At 33.2% G+C, this 26,257-nt stretch overlaps 1 protein-coding gene across 1 annotated transcript in view; it reads right to left on the minus strand.

Annotated features, from left to right (window-relative positions):
- Nucleotides 1–203: 203 nt before the first annotated feature.
- Nucleotides 204–26,257, minus strand: part of LOC149072604 (uncharacterized) — a 72,646-nt gene continuing 46,592 nt past the window's right edge. Inside the window, exons 14-16 of the mRNA XM_089247031.1 lie at nt 23,246–23,331; nt 20,825–20,988; nt 204–13,777 (exon numbers count right to left, since the gene is read on the minus strand). Coding sequence (XP_089103157.1) covers nt 13,686–13,777; nt 20,825–20,988; nt 23,246–23,331 — 342 coding nt within the window. The 3' untranslated portion in view covers nt 204–13,685. The remainder of the gene's footprint in view (nt 13,778–20,824; nt 20,989–23,245; nt 23,332–26,257) is intronic.

Genomic DNA, 26,257 nt, shown 5'->3' on the forward strand with positions numbered 1-26,257 from the left:
ATTCTGTTTAAAAAGTTTATATTAATTTGAAATTTCCAAATTTATTTCAAAAAATACTTTGAATTCTTCTCTATATACAATAAAAACCAGAAATATTTGAATTAATTTTTATCTGATATTTTTGCAAATAAAAACTGTTCCATTTATGGAACATAGTTTTCATAGAAAACGAGACATCAAATGAACAACAGGCATTGAGAAACTTGATCAAAGCAAAAGCATTTTTATTTTTGGGTATATAACGATCACGTAAAAATGTTCAAAGTGCAAGAGGGGAAAAATTTTGCTTTCTCAATTTCTCTTAAGGCTAATAGAATTTTTATCTGCTTCAAAAATGCCAAGTTTATATGTTTGGTGTACATTCAGTGAATTTGTCAGGATTATGAAGCGACGTAATCAATTTTAAGGTGTTAGAACTCCATAATTATTGGGATGTAATACAATAGTAAAGGCATCAGTGTAGTTTTTTTGCACACTTGAAGGAAATAAAGCTAAATAATTAGTGCCAGCTTAAACTGAGAAACCCAAATAATTATCCAGGGCAAAAATGTGTATACATATAATATATATATATATATATTTACATGTACTACATATTTGCATATATTTAAACAAATTTTGACTCGATAAATGAGCATTGTCTCACAATATGAGTAAAAATTTCATATAAAATTTGACGTTATGAAGTAGCAACATCTCAGCATGAATATCAAAGCTTCCTAGATGAGGTCTGGTCTACACTAGGTTTTACGTCTATGTTGTCTGATGGACATCACATGAACACAACAAAAAATTAATGTTCCTCTTTTTCTCACTTTTGAGCACAGCCATAAAAATGAGTTCAGGAACCAGGCCCAAGCATTTTTTGGGCTTTTATTATTAATGAAAGACTAAATTCAGAAAAAAATATTGTATGCATATTTACTGAAACTCTCAATAGTTTGCTTCTTGTTGTCTCCTATACTCCATACTTTGCTTGTCTCCTATATTTGAGACTGCAAATTAGTGTAATTTTCAAATAATTTCTTTGGATAGTACATGAAAGTTGAATATTTGTTGCACACATATAAAAAAATCAGATTTTTGAAAGCAGTAAGGAAAACTTTTGTAAATCATTCTTAGGCCAGGATTACACTATAAAAGTTTTCTAAAAGTTCTTTTATAAAATTTTACAAAATTCAACCAGTAAGATTATCGGTTGCATTTGCACAAATGTAACCTATGAGCTTTATTGGTTGGATTTTTCAAGTTTTATAGAAGGGATTTTATCGAACTGTTATAGTGTAATCCCGGCATAAGATATGTTCATAAATTATGATAAAAAATGGCTCCCATGAAATCAAACTTGATAATCAAATTATTAGACTAGGTTTGATGGATATTATGAAGCAGTATTTATTAAATAAAGACAATCTGTTATATGATAATCATTAAAATTGTGATAAGAATAATTAATTCATCTCCATATAGTAATTGCATCAAAAATTCATTTTTTTCACAAACATATAAACTAAAATAATTGAACAATAATGTTTTTGGCACTTTTAATTATTTCCTTGAAAAAAATATTTGTATGATTTTTACATCAATAAATTATGAATATAATGAAAACGCAAAGTCAATTACAAAGATTGAATATTGAGGTTAAAAATTGTAACTAAAGACTGCAAACAGCATGATAGATTTTCTAATTCACTAATTAGCTTTACTGTATATAATAGATTCTGGATTTTCTAATGTAACTGAGAGTAGGATACACACGTGCGGTGGCACCTTGACTAACGAGGTTAATTCATTAGTGAAAGTTACATTTTTAAAAACTTTTACCTTGAAATAAATGTTTCTTAATTCATTCCACACTTCTAGAAAAATACTTATACAACAATTAATTAGCATGGCACAGTACATGTACTCTATGCAGGAATGATATTATCGCTTGTCAAATGAATACTTGTAGTACTCTGTATAATCTGGCATCACTGTTCAATTCGTTCAAAGCACCTGAAATGTATGTTACATGACTTTCTTTTCTCGTAAGTCAGCATTTCTATTAAATATATTTTCTCATTATCTTGGATTACTTGCGAGTCAAGGTACCTCTGTATTTATACATACTATGCTAGCATAAAGATATAGAATGCAAATCTCTTCTCATTTACTAATATCAATAGCATTTATAAAAATAATATCGGTCTGACAATAGAGTGGTTAGTGTGATACAGTCTCGATTTAAACAGATTTATATTTGCATCCCAGAAGTGGTATGGCATCAATTAACATACTATTTCCAAACATTGGAAAATGTAAAGATGGAAAGAAATAAACCCCAAGTTCAGTACTATTCATTTGAATTTTGATAAAATGGCTGATGGATGATGTCACTCTCTGCTATCCATACGAAGGTTTAACTGGCTGATGCAAAGATATATTAGGTTGTTCGGAAAGATAATTTAGTTTTTTTTAATGAAAATTAAAAAAGATGATTTCCTTATAGTGAATAAATATTTTATTGAATTATATATTGTCCATTCTGGTCCAATACCTTTTGCCATCTTCCTGGCAGTAGCATGATTCCACGCTCATAAATTTTTTGTTATTTGCTGGCAAAAAACTGATCCAGGTGATTTTTGACCTCCTCATTTGAAGTAAAGGTTTTACCGTCTAAAAATTTTGTAGAGACCGGAACAAATAATAATCAGAAGGTGCCAGATCTGGAAAATATGGTGGGTGTGGCAGTATTATCCCATCCATGTAAAAGCTTTTGGCGAGGTAACAAACTTGTATGAGGTCTCGCATTATCTTGGTGGAACACTACGCCTTTTCTATTGATCAATTCTGGCCTTTTCTGTTTAAGTGAATCATTCAATTTGTCCAGCTGATGACAGTACACTTCAGAATTGATCGTTGTGTTGTCCGGTTTGTATCAATTAATGCCTTTATTGTGTCATCAAAGCTTCAACTGGCCTTCCAGAACATCAAAATTGCTGGATCAAAATTTTACAAACCAGTTTTGGCACTGGCATTCTGTCAATACATCTTCTCCATACACTCGGATAATTTTTTTCTTGCTTGAATAGCATATTTTTATCTTTTCTATAGTAAAAAAGTAAAAAATGCTGCTTTTCACTTTCCATATTTGAAAGGGCACCAACCAAAAACTACTGCGTAGAATCAATCGAACTTTTTCACAAGTAAGCCTTGCTATATCAGCTGTCAAAATATTTAATGATTATGCGGCTTAAGTGTGAAGTTGGCTGTGAAAAAATACAATTAAGTCCTCAGTTGGAAAAAACGAAATTACTTTCCGAACAACCTAATATTTAGGAAAGGCAAAAAATTCTACTGCTTAAGTTCTGCTAAATTCTACTGCTCTTCCCTGCAAGAGCAGTGGAATTTTCTCTTTATATCTTCACATCTCGCCAGCTGTATTAACAACCTTTGTTTTAATACAGCTGGCACATTCGTTTAAAAATAAATTATAGATGTACAGAGTGATTCAAAAATCAGGAAAGATGTTAAAGTGCTTATATATATATTTAGTTATTACTAAAACCTTACTTATTGTAGAAAATAATAAACCTATTGCAACAGGGCTGAAGCCAGAAATTTTTGTTGAGGGAAAAAGCTATTATTTTTTGGGAGGGGGATCTCAAAGTGATAGTACAGCAAACTTAACCATTGGATTCCATATAAATCACTCATTTTTTTAAATTTTGGGGGTACAGCCTTGTATTGCAATAAAAATAAGCACAGATCATAAAATTTTATTTTTAGCCAAGATGAAAGTTTATTAAAATCATATCCAGATAGATGACCTAAATTGACAAATCAAACATGCAACTTTCAAATGCTGAAAATTGTGTTCTGTGATAATGCATTTTTAATGTAGCACCACCTGGCAAACAAGCATAACTTTAATTACTTTTTTCTGCTCAAAACATTAAACCTTAGATTGTATCATGTTGTGTCTGTGTTTATTTTCGATTGCAATATTTTCATTAATTATTGATTTTAGCTTCTTAAAATGTTTCCTGATTTTTACATCACCCTGCATTTAAAACTTGATTTTAAAGAGGTCTAGTAAATATTAAATGGTTTTTTTATTACGAAAAAAATATTTTCTGAAAGTGGATGAGAGAGACTAAAAATATACAGTATAATCTTGTATTCTCATTAATACAAAAGTTAAGAAAAACCACAAAGGCTTTTCTAAGTTGTTTTAGAAGTAGACTAGATGGCAAAAAAGAATATTATGAGAAAAAGACAAGCAAATGTAAATACAGTAACACTACATTTCATGTAAAAGGTATAAAACTTTCACAGATAATGAAATGTAGCAATCATTTATTGTTATTTATTTTTTAAAAATTGGCATGAGAAATTTGTATGATTCTCTATGTTTTGTATAATCTGTACAGTATTTATATAATAAATAATGTGTGTGTACTAATAATATGATAATAAAATTACAAAATAATTTCTAAATAGATGTTATTTTCAAAGTATTTTGTGAAAAGAAAATAGTATATTACTCAATCAATTTTAAGTAGAATCTTGATTACCCATTAACAATGATTTTTTTAAAAACAAAAAATAATGAGTGGAACCACTTCCACCATTTATTGGCAAAGAAAAAACTTAAAATTTAGAATGGAAAATTTTCTTACCAACCAGCGTTAATGGGTTAACCATGCCTCTATTGACAGAGGCACATGGCCAGACCAAGGTCAGCCAATCACATATACGTTTCACTGCATGGCAGGTAAGGAAACTATCCGCTGGTGATTTGAAAATATTTTTACATAATTCTTATATTCATTATTACATATTAAAACTCGATTTTTATTTGTTTGTAAATAAATTTATCTGTGATAGGCAGCCTTTTATTTTTTACATTGTATCTATTTACCAAGAATCTAGCTATCCAAAGTGACTATTAAGAACTATTAAACCTGGCAAATCAAGGTTCTACTGTACAATTAGTGCAATAAGTATATATGAGAAAATTCATGATCCTTCTAATCAGCATGATAATTAACCATCCTTTTCACAGAAAACAGGTGTTGCCATAGCAACAATAATATTGGTAACATAATATTTTTTCTTTTATCTAATGGAGGATAGAAGGGAAAAAAACAAACCCAGATATTTTTTTGCTGTCTCATAAATTTCAAGTTAATTTTCAGAAGAAATGAAATTCAATTTATAAATTCTCTGAATACTGACTTTTACATTTCAAATGTTGAATACACAAACATTGACCAAACGATAAGGTTCAGGCACTTTCTGAAGCATTGAAATCAATTAAAAATTTATATCATACAACACACAGTATACTTTCAATTTAGAAAAATATCTGAAATACCATAAACACAGACAAAATATAAAATTAACATTTTTAACATACAGAAGCCTTTATAAAAAAATTGTGGATTACATGACAAAATACACAGGCAAACATTTAATGAAAAATTAAGGCTGTTATTAATGTTAATGAGTACAAAACTAAAATATATATATTAAAAACCATCAACATTAAAAAGTATCTTCTGCAACTTTTTTTTAAAATTCAATACTATAACAACCTGAGAAAAAAGGGGGAAAACAACAACGATGTGAAACCTTTTGAAAATTTTACCAGATGTATCACAGCCATATATTAATCCCCTGAGCTTTAGAATTTTCATTCTACATAGAAAATGTTTGCGATATAAAAATACTTATTCATTATCACATCACCATGTATGACAAAGGCAGACTGAAGAGCACATGAGTTATATCTACTTCATCATTCACTAATTATGCTATGTTTTGACATGATCAAACTTATGACAAAGAAAAAAATCAAAACTGAAATATCTATGTACCATAAAGGTTTATTCTAAATTGTTATGGAATTTTAAATACAGGGTGTGTGTGTGTGTACATAAGTTCCTCTGTTCTGAGCTATCTGCAAACTTGACTTTACCCATCAGAAAATTATGAAACATTAGAAACATCTCACTGAAAGAATGGAGAGAATTTTCAAAGCCCTTTTGAAGACTGATAATCTCTGTATAACTTTTGGTGCAGAATCACTGTTCATACAAAGAGTTTCACCAGCAAATTATGTTTTTGTAAAGTCAACATCATAATATTCATTGAAGAAATGAGAATGTAAATGGTTCTGCTGGAAATGTTTAGATTCCCTGCCATGAAGCTTAAGCTGTTTGGGCACATGTTTGCGAAAAAAAATCAGCTATCGAACCTATTTTTTGCCCTCAATTTTTTTCCCATCCCTTCATTAAGACATTCCAAAAGGTTCACAGCTTTCTGATGTATAGTTACGGCTATATACAGCTCAGGCACAGGGGAAATTCACACACTTACTATGTACATCCTGTACACGTCAATTATTAAAAACAAAGTTACTTGTTAAAAATATATGAAAAATATTTTGGAGTAAGGAAGTGGTAATTTTTATAAACTTACTAGTCAAAAACAAATGCACAAATGATAAACACTTTAAATATTCACTGATGTGAATTACTAAAAAATAGTCTTAAGGATGAATTATAAATTCAAAGATCTTATTTCTATACACTATATTTACCTGACTAAAAGATATTTTTGCACACAAAACTAGTCCCTGAATGCTCATCTCGATATGAAGGCACATGACAGGCATCATAACAACAACAAAAAAATTTTTATTCTCACATTTAAGATGATCCATTAATTTTAGTGGCAAAAATTCAGGGGGAAAAACTTTGTCTTATATTGAGAAGACACCAACGAATAAGGCAAATACACAAAAAATAATAAAAGTCCTAATGCATTTCAACACCAATGGGTGCCGTCTTCAGAGGAAAAATTTAACCACTAGTCTCGCTGACCGAGTTTCTCACTTGGGTTGAATACAAATCTTCACGCTCGGTTGCTCAGCGGAAGAAGTACGTCTGTTCACTTCAAACGTCGTGGTTAGAATGAAGCTGTGAGCCTGCGTGAGATACTAATGCAACGTCCTTGGACCTTATTCGTTGGTGTCTTCTCAATATTCTTGGGCAAAGTGGATCAACTCTTGTTTGTCTTATAGTCATGTAAATACAGTCATTGTTCTTCACAAGGCTATTTCACTGGGTAGACAGCCCCAGAAATTAAAGTGAACTGCCTGGCTAGGACTTCACTGATGAATTGCAATGTGGAAATATTTTTATATACAGTGCTCCATGCACAAGCTCTTACCCAGATGTTTGTTCTCACAAACCGACTGAGAAATTTTTTTTGAGGAGAATACTGATGGTGTATACAAAATATTGAAATACAGTGAAATCCCACTATAATGATACTCTGCGGACCAAGAAAAAAATATTGTGGTAGAGCATGGGTTTCCAACTGGTGTGCTGCAGAACCCCAGTGTTCCCCAAGAGCTTTTTTTGAGGTTCAACATGATAAAACTCCACGGAACCCTTAAAAATCCCAGAAACTGGAGAGATTTCAAAGAGGAAAACTTTCTTATCACTTATACTTGCAAAGCTGTTCTTTATTCTCAACCTTAACGAGATAGCTGTTGTTTAAAAAGCCAGACCACATATGGATGACTGAACAACTTAGAAACAGTAATAGTATTAAATTTTTTTTCACATCAAATTTTGGAACCAGAAATTCATGAATGTCATTTTTTCCGATTCATCATGAAATTACAAGTTATAAAAACTATAGGTTTTTTTTTGGAAATTTTTCATCCACACTAGAAGTGGGGATTCTTTAATTGTAAAATTTATGTGTACGTTACGGGACACCCAGTGCCATCTTAGCACACGAGTCCCACCCGGGCACCTCATTTGCATAGGGGCTTCTACGATAAGATCGGGCAAAATGATAATAAATATGTAAATTAAGTGGTGCTGTCTAAGCCCTCTTTCATTTTGCCTTGGAGCTATTGCAACTAAACGTTTGCATACCTGGCATGTTTTTTTGTGTTCTTAGATAATTTTTGGCAGACGACAATAAGGAATGACAGAATTTTTCTATATGAACATTTATTACATTAATTTCATATTAATTACAGCAACAATCGATCGATAATCTCCAGAAATGATAATCATGATAGGGAAATTTTAAATGTTTATGTTAATAAGATTCAAAGTCAAAATATAACAGTCATTATTGAAATCTGTCTCACCAATACGATGATCGGGAAAAGTATCCACATGACCAGAAAGTCAGTAGCATCCACGTCGAAGCACACGAAGTCTCGACACCTAGAATGCACACAGGACCACACTGAGGGAACCTAATTACTGCAAGCATAGACCCAAGTGGCCGTCACATCTCGTCATACGCACGACGATCTTTCCCCGAGAGATCCGCAAAATGGCGATGAAGCACAACACTGAACACGATCACCTCATCATTGGTTGTTCATCTTTCAGGATATCATGATAAATGCGGAGATACACAAGGCGCCTTTATCATGAACTATTTCATACTGCAAAAACAAAGAAGTGAGTGCCAGAGGATAACATGCAACTGGTATTTAAGGGAAATTTCCCTGACCACCGGATCCAATCAGATTTAAGAAATAATACCGGAATTTGCATAACACAACAACAGTTAAACAGTCTTATCTCAAATCTGGCAACAGCATGACAATCAGCTATGATCGCTGAAACATGATGATCAAGACCAATCTCAAAGAGAGCAAAAAGGCAAATATTTAATAGATATAACTATATTGAAACTAAATATGGCTTTTCTGCTGGGTCATAACATGTATATGTTACACCAGTGGTTCTCAACCGGGGGCCATATGGTCCCCCTAGTGGTACTGGGATACTTCAAGGGGGCCACGGAAGAAAATGGAGAAAGGGGCCATGACAGGTGGTTTGGGGGGGGGGGCTGAGAAGAAAAATTAAGGTGTGAAGAAATAAAGCTTTTATATAAGTGACTATACATTACAGAATCAAACAAAACCACCCATAAAACCAGGGCCGTCTTAGGGCATGGACCCACCTGGGCCTCACTACCTACATTTTGCAGCAGATTCGCTAGGATGGGGTTTTTCAGTCTCCCGGCTAGATTTTTCACAGACAATTAAATTTATACTTGAAAACAAAAATATGATGAAAACCATATCAGGCCCCGGGCTACAGCTCTATCAGTCCCCCTCTTGTGAGGTGTCATGGCTGGGGGGGGGGGGGTCTCATGCCATAGTACAATAAATTTTAAAAATAAGCAGGAAATATGTAGGCTGTTTATTTCCAGCTAAGTATAGGACTACCATAGCATCACTTTGCCTAGGGGGCTCATGATGTTGAGACGGCCCTGAATAGAAGTCGGCCTAGCGGAGAGCTCAATAAATTCTAGGCCAGTGGTCTGGAGGCCAATCTTATTTGCAAAATTTTCATTCAGTATAAATTCACTGAAAAAATCAATTCAATACGTATAAAGGATCTTGCTTCTAGATGAGGGTCAAAGACTGAGTAAGACAGGGGAGCCACAAGAAAAAATATGGTTCAAAGGGAGCCATGGGCAAAAAAAGGTTGAGAAACACAGTGTTACACTATGAGGATGTTGAGACGGCAGTAGGGACACACTTTGTTTTGGATAAGTATTAAAAAAATTTTTGAGTGTAGAACAGTCTCATTACAATCAAGGGTTCCATGGAACAGCCTTATAACTATCAAGAGTTCTGTGAGAAGTTTTACATTGGAAACCCCTGTTGTAGAGGGATTATCATTATATTGACAGCATTATCATCAGGCATGGTAGCCCAGGTCGATAAATTACTTGCCTAAAGTTCCAAAGGATGTTTACAGGTGTCGCGAGTTCGATACCCGATTCTTCTCTTGTCAGAAACTTTCTTGGCACAGGGGTACAACAGAAACTGCAACATGACCACAGAAAAATATTTCTACCGCAGGGAGTTCCACATCGAGGGGTTAGTGCACCAACCTCTCACTGAGTATAAAAAAGGCTGCTGTTCAGAATCTGCAATAATTTGTAAGTCCCAATCTAATTAGCTTTAATGTGCAGAAAATGACCATGATGCAACAAAAATGATCAAATGAAAACATTATCATCACGCAGCACTAAATTTATGTTGTTGTTCACACCTCTAATAAATTGGCGATGCTAGTACCACCAGAAAATGTAATTTTTAATATTTGTTTGAAATATTATAATTTATTAATTGTTCAATAAAGTTCAGTCAGATACTTTACCCCAGTGCCGCAACTAGATACTTTGTCACCCAGGGCAAGCAAGAATTTTGGTGCCCCTTGCATACAGAGGAACCAGTTAAAGGGTGAATTTGGCACCCCTTCTGGTTCAGCGCCCGGGACACCAAACTCGCCCGCTCCCCCAGTTGTAGCCCTGCTTTACCCTGTAAAGAGGTTTGCCGCATCACACTTTCATGTACTCATAGCTGCCAACTTTTGAAAATGAAAATTCGGGAGATTTTTGCGCAAACCCGTATTTTATGCTTAAACCACTCCCTAATAAATACAATAGGGATTTTTCCAAATAAAATAGGGATTTTACAAACATGGAAGTTAAACCTTTGGGAATAAAATTCCTACGTGAAAAACAAGTAAAATTGGAGGCCAAAACTTCAGTGATGTAAAAATAAATATTGTATTCAATCAGAAATGCTGCGAACAAACATTCTGCGCGAATGACCCCAAAATCATCGGAAGATGAAGGAAAAAAGCGTCAATTTTTGAGGAACACTGACTAAGACACTTGCTTGATTTTTTTTCTTTCTTTTTTTTTCATTTCACGAGTGATGATGGCAGTCTTTCCATGACCGATGTTCATGTCCGTAACACAACTTGTACAAAAAGGAAAAGTCGGCCCTCTTCTGGAACGTTTGATGAAAGGAAATTCATTGGAATAAGTATCTTTAAAATTGATTAAATATTTTTTTGCTTATCAGTATTCATGTTTTGTTATATCGCACGTACGTAACTTCAACAAAAGAAATTTTGACCATATGCGCATCACTATAATCTTCAATTATTATCCAGGACTATTGGCTGCTAAACCATTTCTCTGCGCGATAAGACAAACAACTTTCTCGTTATCATCAGAGGGCTTTGTAAAACTTCCTTAAAAAGGGAATTTTCCCATTTACGACGTGTGACGTCATTTTAAAAGGGGGAAAAAAAGAGTCTTCATGCCCCAAAAGAAATTCCTTAGGGATTGTTTTCATAAGCAGGGATTTTTTTTAATGAAGTAGGGAATGTTTAGGGACAATTAGGGATTTTTTGTGATTTTCTTAAAAATTCGAGAGATTTAAGAACTTTTCGGGAGGTCGAGCAATGAAGCTAAAATTCGGGAGATTCCCGAAAAATTCGGGAGACTTGGCAGCTATGTGTACTGCACAGAGTAGCATTGACAACTTTATTAACACTTTCAGTCATTGGGTGGTCTAAAATGTGGATTTTATTAGATGCCATAGGAAGAACAAAAACTTACGAGGTGCATGGGCGGAGATACGGGGGGGGGGGGGCAGTGGTGAGGTATAAAAAATATCATTGTAACGGTTTAAAAATATTGTATAAGAGGAATTTATCATATAGCAAAGAGTACCATTCAATTGAGGAAAGTTCAACATTAGGCTATAGGTAATTTCAAATATGATTGAAAAAAAATTGTAGAGGGATTCATTACTATACAAAGTATCGTTGTAGCAAGGTTTCATTGTACACACATTTAAAAATTAAAAATAATATCAAATATATGTATGTAAATGTTAATACATGTAATATCAGCATATTTATTACAACATATTTATGTAAATGTTAAGTATACATAAACTTATCTGAGGTATCCAAAACCCTTCAATCGGATTATACATTGTCTCAAAAAGATGCCGAAAATTCTGAACTGTGAGTTACCAACCACTGTGAAATAAGTGGCACTGCATAACACATGAAACCACATAAGAGGAATCTTGCCTGTATCAGGAATGGTAAATTTCAGATACAGGGACATATCCTCAAAACTCTCTCACCTGACTGTCTGCGATTTTTTTTAGTAAATGTACCTTAGCTATATGTAAGTATGTAATGACCATACTCTGTATCATTTATTGTTATGATTAGCTTTCACCTATTTACATTCAATTTTTTTACATATTCAGTTTGAAATTCCGTTTTTTTCAAGACACCATATGTTTATTTTATTTATTCCCCACTGAAATCTAGAAATTTTAAAAACAAATTACTCTATTTTAAAATTAACTACTTTAGATGAAATTCAAAAAGTAATTCTATTGATCACAATTTTTAGGAACACTATCTTATGTGACCAATCCAGGGTAAAAAATACATCATTTTCACACATTGCCCATATATTTACAAAAAATTGGTTGCCTCTAAATCAATATGCCACTCAGTCTAATAACATATTTGAAATTATTTAATCACAGAGCATCTGAAGTCTTAAAAGCTAAACACACAGTGTTAATAACAATAGTATATAAAATGCACATTTCTGAAATATATATTCTATAACATGCATGTGTGTATAAAAATACATTTGAGCCTATCAAAATCTATTTATCAATAGAAGCTCTGCAAGTTTATTATCACAAAATGAATATCATTTTTATAAACTCTGCTATGAAAACTGTATGACACAATATACTATTACTTGGACAGAGTCAAATACATACATGAATGTACTTCAATATAGGGTCAGCAATCAGACTATCGGAAAAAAATTTGAAGGCAATTTAAAAAAAAGTTACTAATTTCAAACAATAAAAGATTTTTTTTGAAATATTCATATAAATACTATTCAGAAAAAAATTAAAACTTTAATAAAAGCTCTTAAACCAATTAAACTGTTTCATGCAAGGTCTTTTATATGTATATTTATTTATATATTGTTCACACAAGCAATGTCTGTTAAGTATTTTTTGCAACATGCAGAAAATTTCAAATTCTATGTTATTTTTGTTTTAAATAGTTCAAATTTTTCATTTAAATCATTCATGAACATTTTAGAGCAGTGATTCTCAAACTTTTGCGCCCCATGGCTACCTTATACGCTAGTCATAGTTCAACCGCAACTCCCTAGAATAGTCCAATAGATATTCTGCATCCATAAAAGAACCACTTTAAAGAACTGAAAAAAGAAACACATCAATATCGTCCACACATGGTGATGCCTCTGACAAAGTTTGGTGATGCCCCTAGGAGCTGTGATGCACATTTTGAAAACCACTGTTCTAGAGCAATAAGTGCTTTGAAAGTACAAACAATCTATGGGAAAAAATTATTGGATACTCAATAATATGGTTTTTTTTTTCATGTTTCTTTTCTAAGATTTAAAAATCTTGCTGTTTTGCAGCTGAAGAGCTAGAAACTTAATGGAGCTAAATTTGTAAGAAATCTAATCTGTAAGGTAAATATCCTTTTTATATGAAAACTACTGCAACAGAAATAATGATTCGATTCCAAAACACCCAAATTTGATTATTCATTTATATATATCACTGTATTTATTGTTTCATAATTTTGCTACTAGTTTAAAATATACACAAATTTTTGTAAGCAAACAAAGCAACCCTCTTAGTATATATTAGAAAAATTATGCATTCATTCTTAGGAAGTCAATCAAAACTTTGGATTGCTGACCCCAGACTCAAATTAAATATATAAATCACTGGGATGTGTATAAATGACAAAGTTAAACTAAAAACTTTCATTATAAAAATTATCTTCGGTCTCACATGGATGGTCTCTTCTTGAATTCACTCGCTCCTCATCTATAATTACTGCTAAAACTAAAAAAAGGGGGGGGAAGTTAGTTATGCATGTTTTTGCTACTTTTACATTAATAAGTCTAATGAATACACATTCACTACACATTTGTTACCGCATTGTTACAGAATAATTTCTGTACAACTTACAACAAGAATTTATATTTTAATTGTTATCACCAAACCAGTTCAATACTCAAAAATTTTTGATAATTTTAAAAAGTTGAAATATTAATGAAGTTTGTGGTAAACAAAACCCCCCTCGAAAATTTTTCTTGATTCCTAATTTATTCATTTTTTGCATGTTCATTCCTTTATAAGCAAACAACTAAATTGAGAAATATAGCACATGCCTATTATTTTAATAATGTCTCACTCACTCTATTTCTAATCAAATAGAAAATTTTTTGAAAAACTGATGATTTTTAAGAAGTTAATCCAAGTAATTAAAAGAATATACTCTAAAAAGGATTTTTTAAGCATTTTTGCTCCTTGGTCAGTACATTTGTTTAGTTTTTGTGTAAATATTTTCACCATAATTTTTCCATGCTACTGTTTTTTCATATAATATATTTTTGTCAAGACAATAACAAACAAGTTTTTTTTGAAAAAAAAACATAATAACAAAAATGATCACAGAATTTGAAAATACAAAAAAACAAACTTCAAATAAAAAAACAGGATAATTTCAGCTTAAAATCAGCTTTGCATTCTTTATTGGAATAATATGAAAGATAAGAATAAATTCTCAAACAACGGTTCAAAAATCATGCTTGAGAAGCAACCACCCCCCAATGCTTGAGAATTATTCCGACACGTGAGAAGATCCCTGAGACATGAAAGAGGAAAAATAACTTTCTCTAATATCTCTCTCCCTGCGTAATTCACCAGCAAGCAATTTCAGGAAATTTTGTTTTGGTAATTTTATCATGCATTGCACATTTTTATCTCCTTTTTCAGCATTTTTTGTTTGCAAAATTATTTCATCATTAAATACATACATTCTAGCACAAATTTCATTACTCACAATTATATTGCATCACGATAATCCAGTGAAGTTGCATAAACATACCTTAATTCTTGAAAAGCTGCTGAATAATTGGAATTATGTTACCCCTCCCTCACATTATAAGAGTAGAACCTCATTATAACAGACCCTATTACAACAGACGTCCCTTATAATGGACAGTTAAAAAAAATATAATAATAGTAAAAGGTGCTTATTTTCATCTGATGAGTTTTACATTTCCAACAAAGTATTTAAACATTGATTGTTGTATTTTTTGGCATAAGCATGGATGCACTGTATAACTCATACCACTTGCCAGCCAGAAAAATTTAAATTAATGTCTTGTATACATACACATATTTTACAATTCAACATGTGGTGTGAAGGCTGTTTTTTATTTGATATATAATAAACACTTTTAAAGTTAACTACTGCACTTTCATTGATGTGCGCGTCATTGCATTACACACTTATATAAGAATTCTTTGTTATAAACCAGACTTTCATGGAAACGGATAACTTCTATCCCCTATTAGTCTGTTATAATGAGGTTCTACTGCATATCTGAAGGTAGAAGCAAATTGAGATGACCATATATCCTGTTTTATGTGAAAAAAAACAGTATAATTCTGTTTTTCTACCATAAAACTGGTTGCAAAATATTCAATCGTGTTACTGCATTCCACTGACTCATTCTTTTAAGTAAGGCTATAACAATTAATTTTTCTCTTCAAGCTAATGTCCTGCTTTTTTTTAATTCAGCCATTGAAAGAAGTTAGAATAGAACTCAGTAATGTGAATTTTGGTTTTATTCAAAGGAATTGTGAATCTGGTCAACTGAAAGAAACTGACAAAGAACTAAAGGCAAAGACTTACTTATTTTAACCTTACATTCACCTCCGCTACAGGAAGTCCACTATGAAACCAAATACAAATACAAATACAACGCCACAACAGGCAAAATGCCCAACGAGGTGGCTGATAAAAAGATGCCCATAAAAATATGGATGTCATATGTTTCAAAAATACAGCAACCCAATTAAAAATGCAATTAACACAAATTACAAACAATATATACACATGATAAAATATTATACAATGCCCATAAAGAATACTTATGGTTGTCTTATTCTAAGAATGGATAGCTTCTCGATTTACCCCAACATGTTTATCGTATTTCTTTTTAAACGTGTCAATTGTGTTACAATTTACTACCTCCGGGGGTAAGCTATTCCATTTATTAACAACCCTATTGGAGAAAAATTCCCTGCGACACCATAACCTTGCATTGTCCCTCACCAATCGACACTGGTGTCCCCTTGTAAAAGCAGTCGATTGGCGGTGTACTAAAAGTTCATGGTCCATCCTATCCATCCCATTGAAAATTTTGAACACTTCGATCATATCTCCTCGACACCTGCGTTCATCCAATGTAAACATATTCAAAAAATGAAGTCTTTCTTCATAACTCAAGCCCTGTGTGCCAATAAGGACACGCGTAGCTCTTCTCTGCACCCCTTCAACCAAGTCTATGTCCCTCTGTAGGTATGGTCTCCAAAACCTTACAGCATACTCCAGTACAGGACGAATTAAGCCTCGAAAAAGCGGAAGAATGACTTTAGGAGAACGCGAAGAGACCTTTTTGAAAATGAGACCAAGCATTCTATTCGCTTTTTTGACAACCGCTGAACAATGTTCAGAAAACTTAAGTCGCTCGTCAATGAGAATTCCCAAATCGGTGACTCTAGTTGCATCCGGGATAGTGACACCATTCAACTCGTAAGAGAACCGTGGGTTGTTCGAACCAAAATGAGCGACCATGCACTTATCTACGCTAAACGTCATGCTCCATTCATTTGCCCATGCTGCAATCTTGTTTAAGTTGGTCTGGAGCAACTCCCTATCGCTTTCATTTCCGATTACCCCCATTAGCTTCACATCATCTGCGAAACCAGCACCACAAGTAGTTCATGGATCATAGTGGCTACTACAGCCCGAGTAGGACATTGTGAATTGAGGACGGAAGTGTTTGTTGGCAATGTTTGGAGTGGGGAGGGTATACTTTCTGAACTCTTTGAGTGTCTTGAAGGGATTATAACAAGATACATACAGGTATAGAAAAAATTAGATGAAAAAAAATTGAAAATATAAACTGAAATTTGAATAACTGCAAACAAGTTTTTTTTTTCCATTTTATGATATAGGTCTGGTCCGTACTTTGCAAAATTGATTACAATACCTGAATTATAACATCATCCATGATTCTAACAATCACCAATTGTGATTAATTGCAGCCAACGAGAATTCAACACAAATGATGTTTCCCATTCATTTTTCTGTTCTGAAGCTACATGTAACCCCTCATGTCATATGGCAATCTGCCGCAATTTCACAACTTTCAATGTGTAAGTATATTATAATGCATGAATTTCAAACTGAGTTTGATCAATTATAAAATGACAGTGCATTTTTTATTCTGCAAAAAATTATGCATTATCACCTTTTTTGGGCAAGAAAAATTTCTATTTATATAAAATACAAGTATTTATATATAATAGATTATTTTATTGTTGTTATTATTATTTTAATGTATGAATTTTTACTAACGTAAAGCAATAGTGAGTATAATATGCTATCATCGGAGTGTCAGATTGTGGTTTTTTTCACTCCTTATCAATGGAGTGACAAAAAAACTCTGTCTGTTCACAAAGCTGGTTCCAAAATTTCTCTTTCTTCATGTATAGGCATAATCAGTACAGATAAGGAAGGGATTCCTTATAAGCATCAGAGACAGGTACAACCCCAGATTGAAAGAAAAGACAAACAACCAAACAGTGGGACAAACTAAGAAGCACACACCCACATATCCGAAAAATGACTTACATATCTAACTCGCTATTACCAGCAACTTCGCTCATGTGGATTTGGTAATCTAAAAATTGCTTTATATGATGATTCCTTTCAATAACATTTGAATCCCTCATGACCTCCTTGGGGGTTTCATTTCCAGAAATCCCGTCTTGATGAGTCTCTGTATTATAAAATACTGACCAAATTTCATATTTATAGCTACCAGCGGTTTTGGCTCAGCTATGATTGTCCCATATAACTTTTGAACCCCCTTATGATCCCCCCCCCCCTACACACAGTATGAATTTTGAAAAATCCCTCGTTAATAAGTTTTTCCATTACAAAATAAAACTACTAACCAAATTTCATATTTATAGCTTCAGCAATTTTGGCTCAACAATGATTGCCCAATATAACGTTTGAGGCCCCCCTCATGACAACTTTAGGGGTCGAGGAAACCCCTTCTTAGTGAGTCTTTACATCATGAAATGTAACTATTGACCAAATTTCATCAATATAGCTCCAGAAAGAGTGGTTTTGGCTCTGCACAATTTCTCAATATCACCTTTGAACCCCTTTAGGGGTCAAATTTTGAAAAACCCCTTCCTAAGGAGTCATCAAATAAAACTACTGACAAAATTGCATCAATATAGCTCCAGAGAGAAAAAGACAGCACAACACAACCCACACGGGCAAAGGGCTTACATCCTGGAAGGAATAGAGCTTAGGTCGTGTCTGGTCTGATAGAGAGAGAAAGAGAGAAAGCAGTTTCAGCTCGGCACTTTTTCTCTACATAACCTTTGAACCCCCTTATGACCTCCCTTAGGAGTCAAATTTCGGAAAACCCCCTTCTTAGTGAGTCTTTACATCATGAAATAAAACTACTGACCAAATTTCATCAATATAGCTCCAGCAATTTTGGTTTGGCGATGATGAATCAGTCAATCAATTAGTCAGGACGTTATTTTATATATATATAGATTACATCAAACACACAAATACATGGGGGGAAAGAAAAAGTGAATACAGCATATTAGCCTGCATTGAACATAGAGAAATGTCAAAAATGACTGAGATAATAGGGGACTACTAGTTGTAATTTACATAATACTAGAGAAAAAAAGAAGAGACAAGAATGTACAGAGAACAAACCAAATGAAATTAGAAAACATGACTCAATCTGCTTTGGCACAGTTTATAAAGAACAAGTATTCTAGGAAAATACCAGAATTATTAAATCACCTGAAAGGAATCGAATTTGGTAAGAGGCAATATAAAATTAAACAAAGATTGGATAATAACCATTCATATAATAAACATTAACGAAAAAATTGAAACAACTAAAAGAAGAAAATCGTTAAACTCCAGGCCCAGTTGGCTCACCTGTTAAGCCATCACAACCTGAATGAGCAAAGGAATATAACAATAAAAGCAGGACATTCTTAAAAATGTGTAGTGTAAGCAAGCTGGGGGAAGAAGGAGGAAAAAAAATCAAAGGCAACAAATATAAAAGGAGGAAATTTGAAAGGGGGAGTCAAGGTTATCAGAAGAAATGTGTGGTCTAAAGATGGAAGGAAGGACCTCTTTAAAAACTTCTCCAAGAATATAGTGTATGAAAAAAAACCAGCACCGAAAGCAAATAAAAAGGGGAAAAATCGTGATAAATATGATACAAGTTTTGATAACTTTGTTCTAACATAATGGCATGTTAGAAAAAAGAAAGGAAAAAAATAGAAAAGTAAGAAAAAAAAGATAAAAGGAAAACATTATATTACTATACCCTCTTTCTTATCTGTAACACTTACACAGGGTTCATACAAAATTTCCTAAATAAAAATTAAGGACTTTTTAAGGAGTTTCAAGCAGTTTTTAAGGAGTCATGGCAAACTTCATAACTTAAGGTTAATAAGTTTTACAGCAAAAAAAGGGGGGCGGGACACATATGCAAATTTATTTTTTATTTGCCAAATTTTCCCTCTTCTCAAAAATATAGACGTAGAAGTGGTTCAGAAATTACAACTTTTGATTTGTTACCCAGCATCATAACAATGCATCAAATGATCAATCTATATACATACTTTTCTGTTGTCACCAAAGTATTCTAAAACTTCGAAGTTTCGGTCAAAAATATAACTCATGACAGCATCACATAAATTATAAAAGTGATATTCATTCCCCTTCACCCAATTATTTAAAATAAAAATCCACAGCTGATAGATTTTTCTTACAAAATTATATTTTTGCAGTTCATCTCTCGCTGAAAGTGGATCAACAACACACACAAATTCTTTAAAATTAAGTTTTTCAATTTTCCTTCTTGTTTTTCAGTTGTACTCAGAAAGGAATTGTTGCAAAATGAGAGCAAATTTCAGGACATTCAACAAGATGTTTGGCGATTTAGCACTCGTCATTTGGCGACATTGGCGATTTAACACGTTATTTGGCGAAATTTACAAATTAACTCTCATAATTCGGCGGACTAGCTCTCATTCATGAAATGAATTTTTTTTCCCCACGAAACATCAGGATTTGACGCAATGATGATCGACCATAGTAATTTCTGCTGCTTGCAGTGGTGACTTTTTCTTTTCTTTTTTTGAAAACGGAAACCACGGTCGGTCGTTGAGAAATAACTAGAGTAAACTATCTTCAGCTGTACAATCAAGGATATGATCGGGGTTTCACACTGAAAAGCTCGATGAGGGGCCGATAATTTGAATAAGGAGCTGCAGTTACCACAATCCAATTTTTTGGGACAAAATCGAGAGCGGGGGAAAGTCGACTTTTTTTTAGAAACAGCTGGAAGGATTTTAAGGAGTTTTTAAGGGCCCTTAAAAAGGAAATGAAAATTAATGACTTTTTAAGGAGTTTTTAAGCACCGTACGAACCCTGTTACAGATAAGAGATATTAGGTATGAAGTATATTTCTATTTTCTCTCACCCTTACCTGTTTTCTTTCTCTTCTTATGTACATGTATATAACACAACCTATTTCACTTAGAATAGGAGTTTTTCCTCCTCATCACGGAGATGAAAAGAACTACTTTTTTTATAGGGTTGCAACAAAGTTTTGTGGTGATGAGGAGAGAGGAAAGAAAACAGGTAGTTTTTTTGAATTTATTCCACTAGAGTTTAGACATAATATTACGTCCTTGATCTTGGTTGTAAAGTGGTTAAAACATTGATAAAATAGCCATGTACATTGCATTTACCTTCAAGAGATTGTTGTACTCTTTTTAGATTTTTGACCATAGAACTGATGTCTTGAGATACTCCTTTTTCACTACGCATGCTACAAATAGGAGTTTCTTCAGACACAAAATGCAAAACTTCATCAATCATATGTCTTTCATTGCTGTCTTCAGTAAATTTGTCTCTGAAAGAATGAATAAACAAGACACACAATGGACAATAGCTTTACATAATATTTTAAATATATAATAACCATATATAACTGAACCTCCCTAAAGCAGCCACTTGGCCCTATAATCTTCTGGCTTGACCCCAGAAGATTATAGGGTTGTGAATGAATGGTACCTTAGGTTCCACTCATCCGCAATCTTTTACTAAAATTCGAAGATGAATAATTTTCAGAGACAGCAATATCTATCATATTGCTCATGAAAAAACATTCTAAAATGCATATCTTCACCTATTTCTGAGACAATCAATAACATTAAATAAAATTTCTAAAATCACATGCACTCGACTACAAAGATTCAAGTTACCATTGGAGAAGTTGAAAAGTAAAATAAAATGAAAACTTTTTTTGGAATAAGTAATGCCATAACAAATTCATGTAAGAGAAAACAAAATGTTCATGGAAAGAGCTTGATTTAGGGAGGGAACACAAGTCACTGGTGCAATATAGCAGCTAGTTTGCTTAACCCCTATAATGTTCATTTTATTGTTCCCCCTTCCAATGAAATGCATTTTTTTACTTTTTCCATGCAAAAAGATTCACCAAAAGTAAAATCCCCAATTACATGAGGAAACGGGAAAAAATCTACCATAGTTTTTTATTAGCTTGGTTCCCGAATAGGTGTTTTAGTGATGCATAGCAAACTGTGCAACATGGAGATTGGGGAGAGAGTCTATGAATGAATATTCGTCATTATATAGTGGATCCCACTTATAACGTTTTGTCAAATAAACCATCGCGAGAAACGTTGTAAGCTGGAAAACACTTTAAACAGGAAATCTTAATGAGAATTAGTTAGAGTTGGGATCACGGAAATAAGTTGTATTAAGCGAGAAAATGCTCTAAGTGGGAGTGTTATAAATGAGATCAACTGTAGTAGAGGTAGCCATTTTTGCTGAGGAAGGACTATTTGTCCTCAATTGTTTCATTGCATTTGCTGCTTGTTTTCATTGCATTTCAGAAAAAAAGAGAGGTTTTAAAACTCAAGCCGAAGATCAGCATAATTATATATTCTATGACCTATATTAGGGATTTTTTGTATAACTTTATAGGTAAAACTGTGGCATTTGAACTAGGCACACACAGGCATAAAGCACTTTTTAGTCCCCTAAATATAACTCGAGTTAAATGGCAGAATCCCTCCACTTGAACTGAACTTTTAGAAGTGGTGTTGGAGCCGGGGTTGCTCAATTACACACAAAATTTTGTAGCATAAGCCCAAGAACACCAGAATTCAAAAATCAGAATTTTTGCATGAAACTCAAGCACAGCATCCACAGGTCTAAAACACTTCCAACACCCTTGGCTTTTAATATCCAGCATCATACATAAGTCAGAGATGTGAAATGAAACATATATCACATAACAAATATAAAATTATAAATTAATTTGCAAGTATAATATCATGTCAAAAAACTACTGAGTAAAACTAAATAATGCAAAATGAAATGCCAGTGTCATACTGCCACACACAAGCACTGTCAACAGATATTTTTTTATACAAATTATACTATATATATATATATATAGATACTATTTCTAATTAAAGAATTAAATATAAGAGGTAACACAATAGTTACAGTTTTAAATCCTCTCATAATAAAATTATTCTAATGTATAGCCCTCAGACAAAGACAAGCAGAGAGGAAAAGATTTCAGTTGAAAAACTTGTTTTTATATGCACACACAAAAAATTCATCGGGTTATTTTGTTATCTCAAATAAGCACATGCACTCAGCATAGCAATAACGATGTCAGCACAGAATTGGTGTTTCATATTTCTTCCATACAATTTTCGACATAGCATTACATCAAAAACCCTCAATGGGTGAAAGAAGATGCAGTGTTTAAGCACAGAGAAGCATTATTTTAAAAAAGGGCAGTAGACAACATATAAGTCTGGGAATCCCTTTTTTAGAAGAATGGATTCATTGAATGTAGCAAAAAGATCCTTGTATTCAGTGTCAACCTAGTGGCTTCTTTTGAAAGCAAAATTAGGATATAATTAACAGATAATGAATGATAAGATTTTGAGAGTTGACAACCAAAGCAAAATCATTAGGTTTTTTTGTGTTAAGGTGCAGCAATATGGCGGTCATGTTGAACTATTTTTGTTTCTCATGTGTTTCTTTAACTGTGCCCTTTTTCTGTATCAAGAAATACGGTTATTAAAAAAAGTTTCTTAAAATGAACATTTTCAATGATACTACACCTCTCAATAACCAATAAATTATGCGCCATGTTTTTCAATTTCACTGAAAGTTGGAGAGATGCATGTATGCCTAAGTTATCAAGTGCCTGCAAAAAAGTAATGATAGAGTTACTATGTATTTAAAACATGTTAATTCATACAGTAAGATAGAGTTAAATAGGATCTTACATATATATATATTCTATAAAATGAGAAAAAGTCTTTTAAACTGTAGTGAGTTATTATCAAGCTTTCAATGACACATAAACCTGCAAGGTTATGTTGTGCCAAAACAACGTCTTTATAAAATATTTTTATAAGTTATGCAAAAATGAGTTCAATCATGATTGATGAAAATGTCATGTATCATAATTCTTGCCTTAAAACTATTAATATTTTTTCTTGTGTTTTCCAATTCAATTTAGATGATATAGCAGCACATGACTGCCCAAAAAAAATGTTTGCTTATAAATGAAGAAGGATGCAGATTTTATTGAATACATCTTCTTCCACATACATCTACCCAATCAACTTTCACCTAAGACACCTATATTTGTACACCTTTCATAAAGGAATGTTTGCTACATCTTTACTTTCACATTTTTCTAACTTCACTTCTAAAAGATCTGTTTATTCCAATATCAAGGAGCCGTGACATCTTTGTTAGATCATGAGGTTGGCATTCAAGTTGTGACATATCACCATTTGGGAAATCTTGAGGAATAGAAGGGGTTGTTGTAGTTAACTTATCTAATTATTTAGAACAAAAAATTGATCCTTCCACATTCACATCTATACACCATCTGATTTTAAAAAATATATAAAAAAATTTTTTTGTGGATTATTCTTGAAAATATTCATTTTAAGTCTAATCTTCAAAAACAAACAGCAGACAATAGGCAGTAGTCTATAATCTACAATAAGGAATTCTGATTTTTTTTTTTACATATCATTCACAAATTATAAGCAGGACACTATGCTAATTTTTTTAAATTTGATCGGAATACATGCATATGCAAACATCAGACACTGACTGTAGAATAAGAGCAAAGATAAAAAAATTAGTGGCACACTTTGTAAATTGGAATCTTGGAGAACTGGCACATGCAAAATTTGGTGTCTTGATAATGACTTGTGTTATAAGATGTGGCACGGGTTAGAAAAAGGTTGGCCACCATTGGTCTAAAGCAGTGGTTCAGGGGGGCGATAAAAGCTACAAGTACAGCATAGGATCCTATGGGTTCGCTTGAGTCAGGGGGCAATAAGAGAACAAATTTCTGAACGAGGGGGAACAATGGAACAAAAAGTTTGGGAAACTATGGTCTAAAGAGATATGATAAAAACAGTAAGTTAATTTTTAACATCCTCTTACAGACTGGGGGAAGAAGAATTTACAGATATAACATGGGATCCTTGGTTTGGCTTAACACGGGGGTAATGAGAAAAAAAATTTGTGAGGGGGTGATTAAATGAATCAGTTTGGAAGATGCTGATCTGAGCCATTTTAAAACCGCCGAATCCATATATGTCTTTATTCAATACATTTTTCAATCTTTTCCTATGGAAAATTTTATGATGAATACAATGGTGGTATCTGAATAAGGGGCCGGGTAATGGAAATGATGAAGTTTGTAAATGACCTTGCTCTATTGGCAGGATGCCCAGCAACATTGATGAAACTACTCTCAAGAATTAACCGCAAGGTCCAGAAGTTTGGGATGAAAATAAATATAAGCAAAACGAAAACAATGTCAATAGGCAAGAAAGATCATCACTTCACAACAAAAATAAAAGGTCAACAACTGTGCAATAAGTAACATCGTCTAAGTACCTGGGAAGCTTGATCACGCAGAAGATGGCTACCGTGGCAATGATATAAGATCTAAAGTCGCCCTTGCTAAACAAGAATTCTGCACTAAACAAAGATTGTTAATGAACAAAACCTTACAATTAAACTACGGAAATGCCTGATAAAGCATACGTGTGATCTACTGCACTATACGGATCAGAGACCTGGGCCATACATAAGAAAGACACGAAACGATTGGATGCACTGGAGATGTGGTGCTGGAGGGCACATGGAGCACATAAGCTGGAAATTGAAAAGGGCAAATTCCCAAGTGTTAACACAGGCTGGAGAAAATCAACAAATTCTCAAAAAGATTAAATACAGATGCCTACACTGGTTAAGACACATTCTCTGGCATGGCGGATTGCTGTGAGACACGATGGAAGGCAGGATTGAAGGGGGAAGGCCCAGATTCACCTGGATTTCAATGCTACTAAATGGCACAGAATGTACCAGCTATAACCACTAAAGAACAAAGACCAAAACAAAAATGAGTGGCATCTGCTCAACAAGGGGGATAAACCAGTCTTAAGACTGATGTGCTACTGATGATGATGGCATCCCATTCAGTCGAGCGGGATGTATGAAAACAGGACAATTCATTTTTCTTCCCCTATAACTAGTTGCAAAATGTTCAATCAGGTCGCTTTTTTTCATATTGTTCTGAAACAGAATTCTTTCCCTTTAAGATTAAGGTTGGTCAGAAACTTGAAGCAATAATCAAGTCGCGTGCAGTTGATCACAAGACTGATCCCATTGTACAGAAAGAAGGAGACAGTCATCCACTAGAAATGATCTTTTCTGGCAACAGCAGCAGACGACTGACCAAATCCGAATCCAATGGGATCATACACTTCTTGCATTATCTGTGCAGGCACAGTATGATTGTTTACTTTTTTGCGCCATTCACTCAATTTTTTCTCTTTTGGTCTGTCTCTCTCTCCTTGGTCAGTTTCATGAACATGAACATTCTCCTGCATGAACATGAATGCTGTAAATTTGATAATTGCCATTCATGGGTTGTGATGGTTAGTAGTATAATCAAATGAACAATATCATTTATTTATTCACAACATGAACGCCTTCTCTGAGTTTTTGTCAGATGTCTCATTAAGTATGGACTTGATAAATACAGGTCATTTGGATCCATTTCTCAAAAATTTCAGTTTTTTAATATTTTTTCA

The sequence above is a fragment of the Pholcus phalangioides genome, unplaced genomic scaffold (genome assembly GCF_987345545.1).
Source record: "Pholcus phalangioides strain wild (caught in Gottingen) unplaced genomic scaffold, Ppha-v1.0 ptg000017l_1, whole genome shotgun sequence".
Classification (NCBI taxonomy): Eukaryota; Metazoa; Arthropoda; class Arachnida; order Araneae; family Pholcidae; genus Pholcus; species Pholcus phalangioides.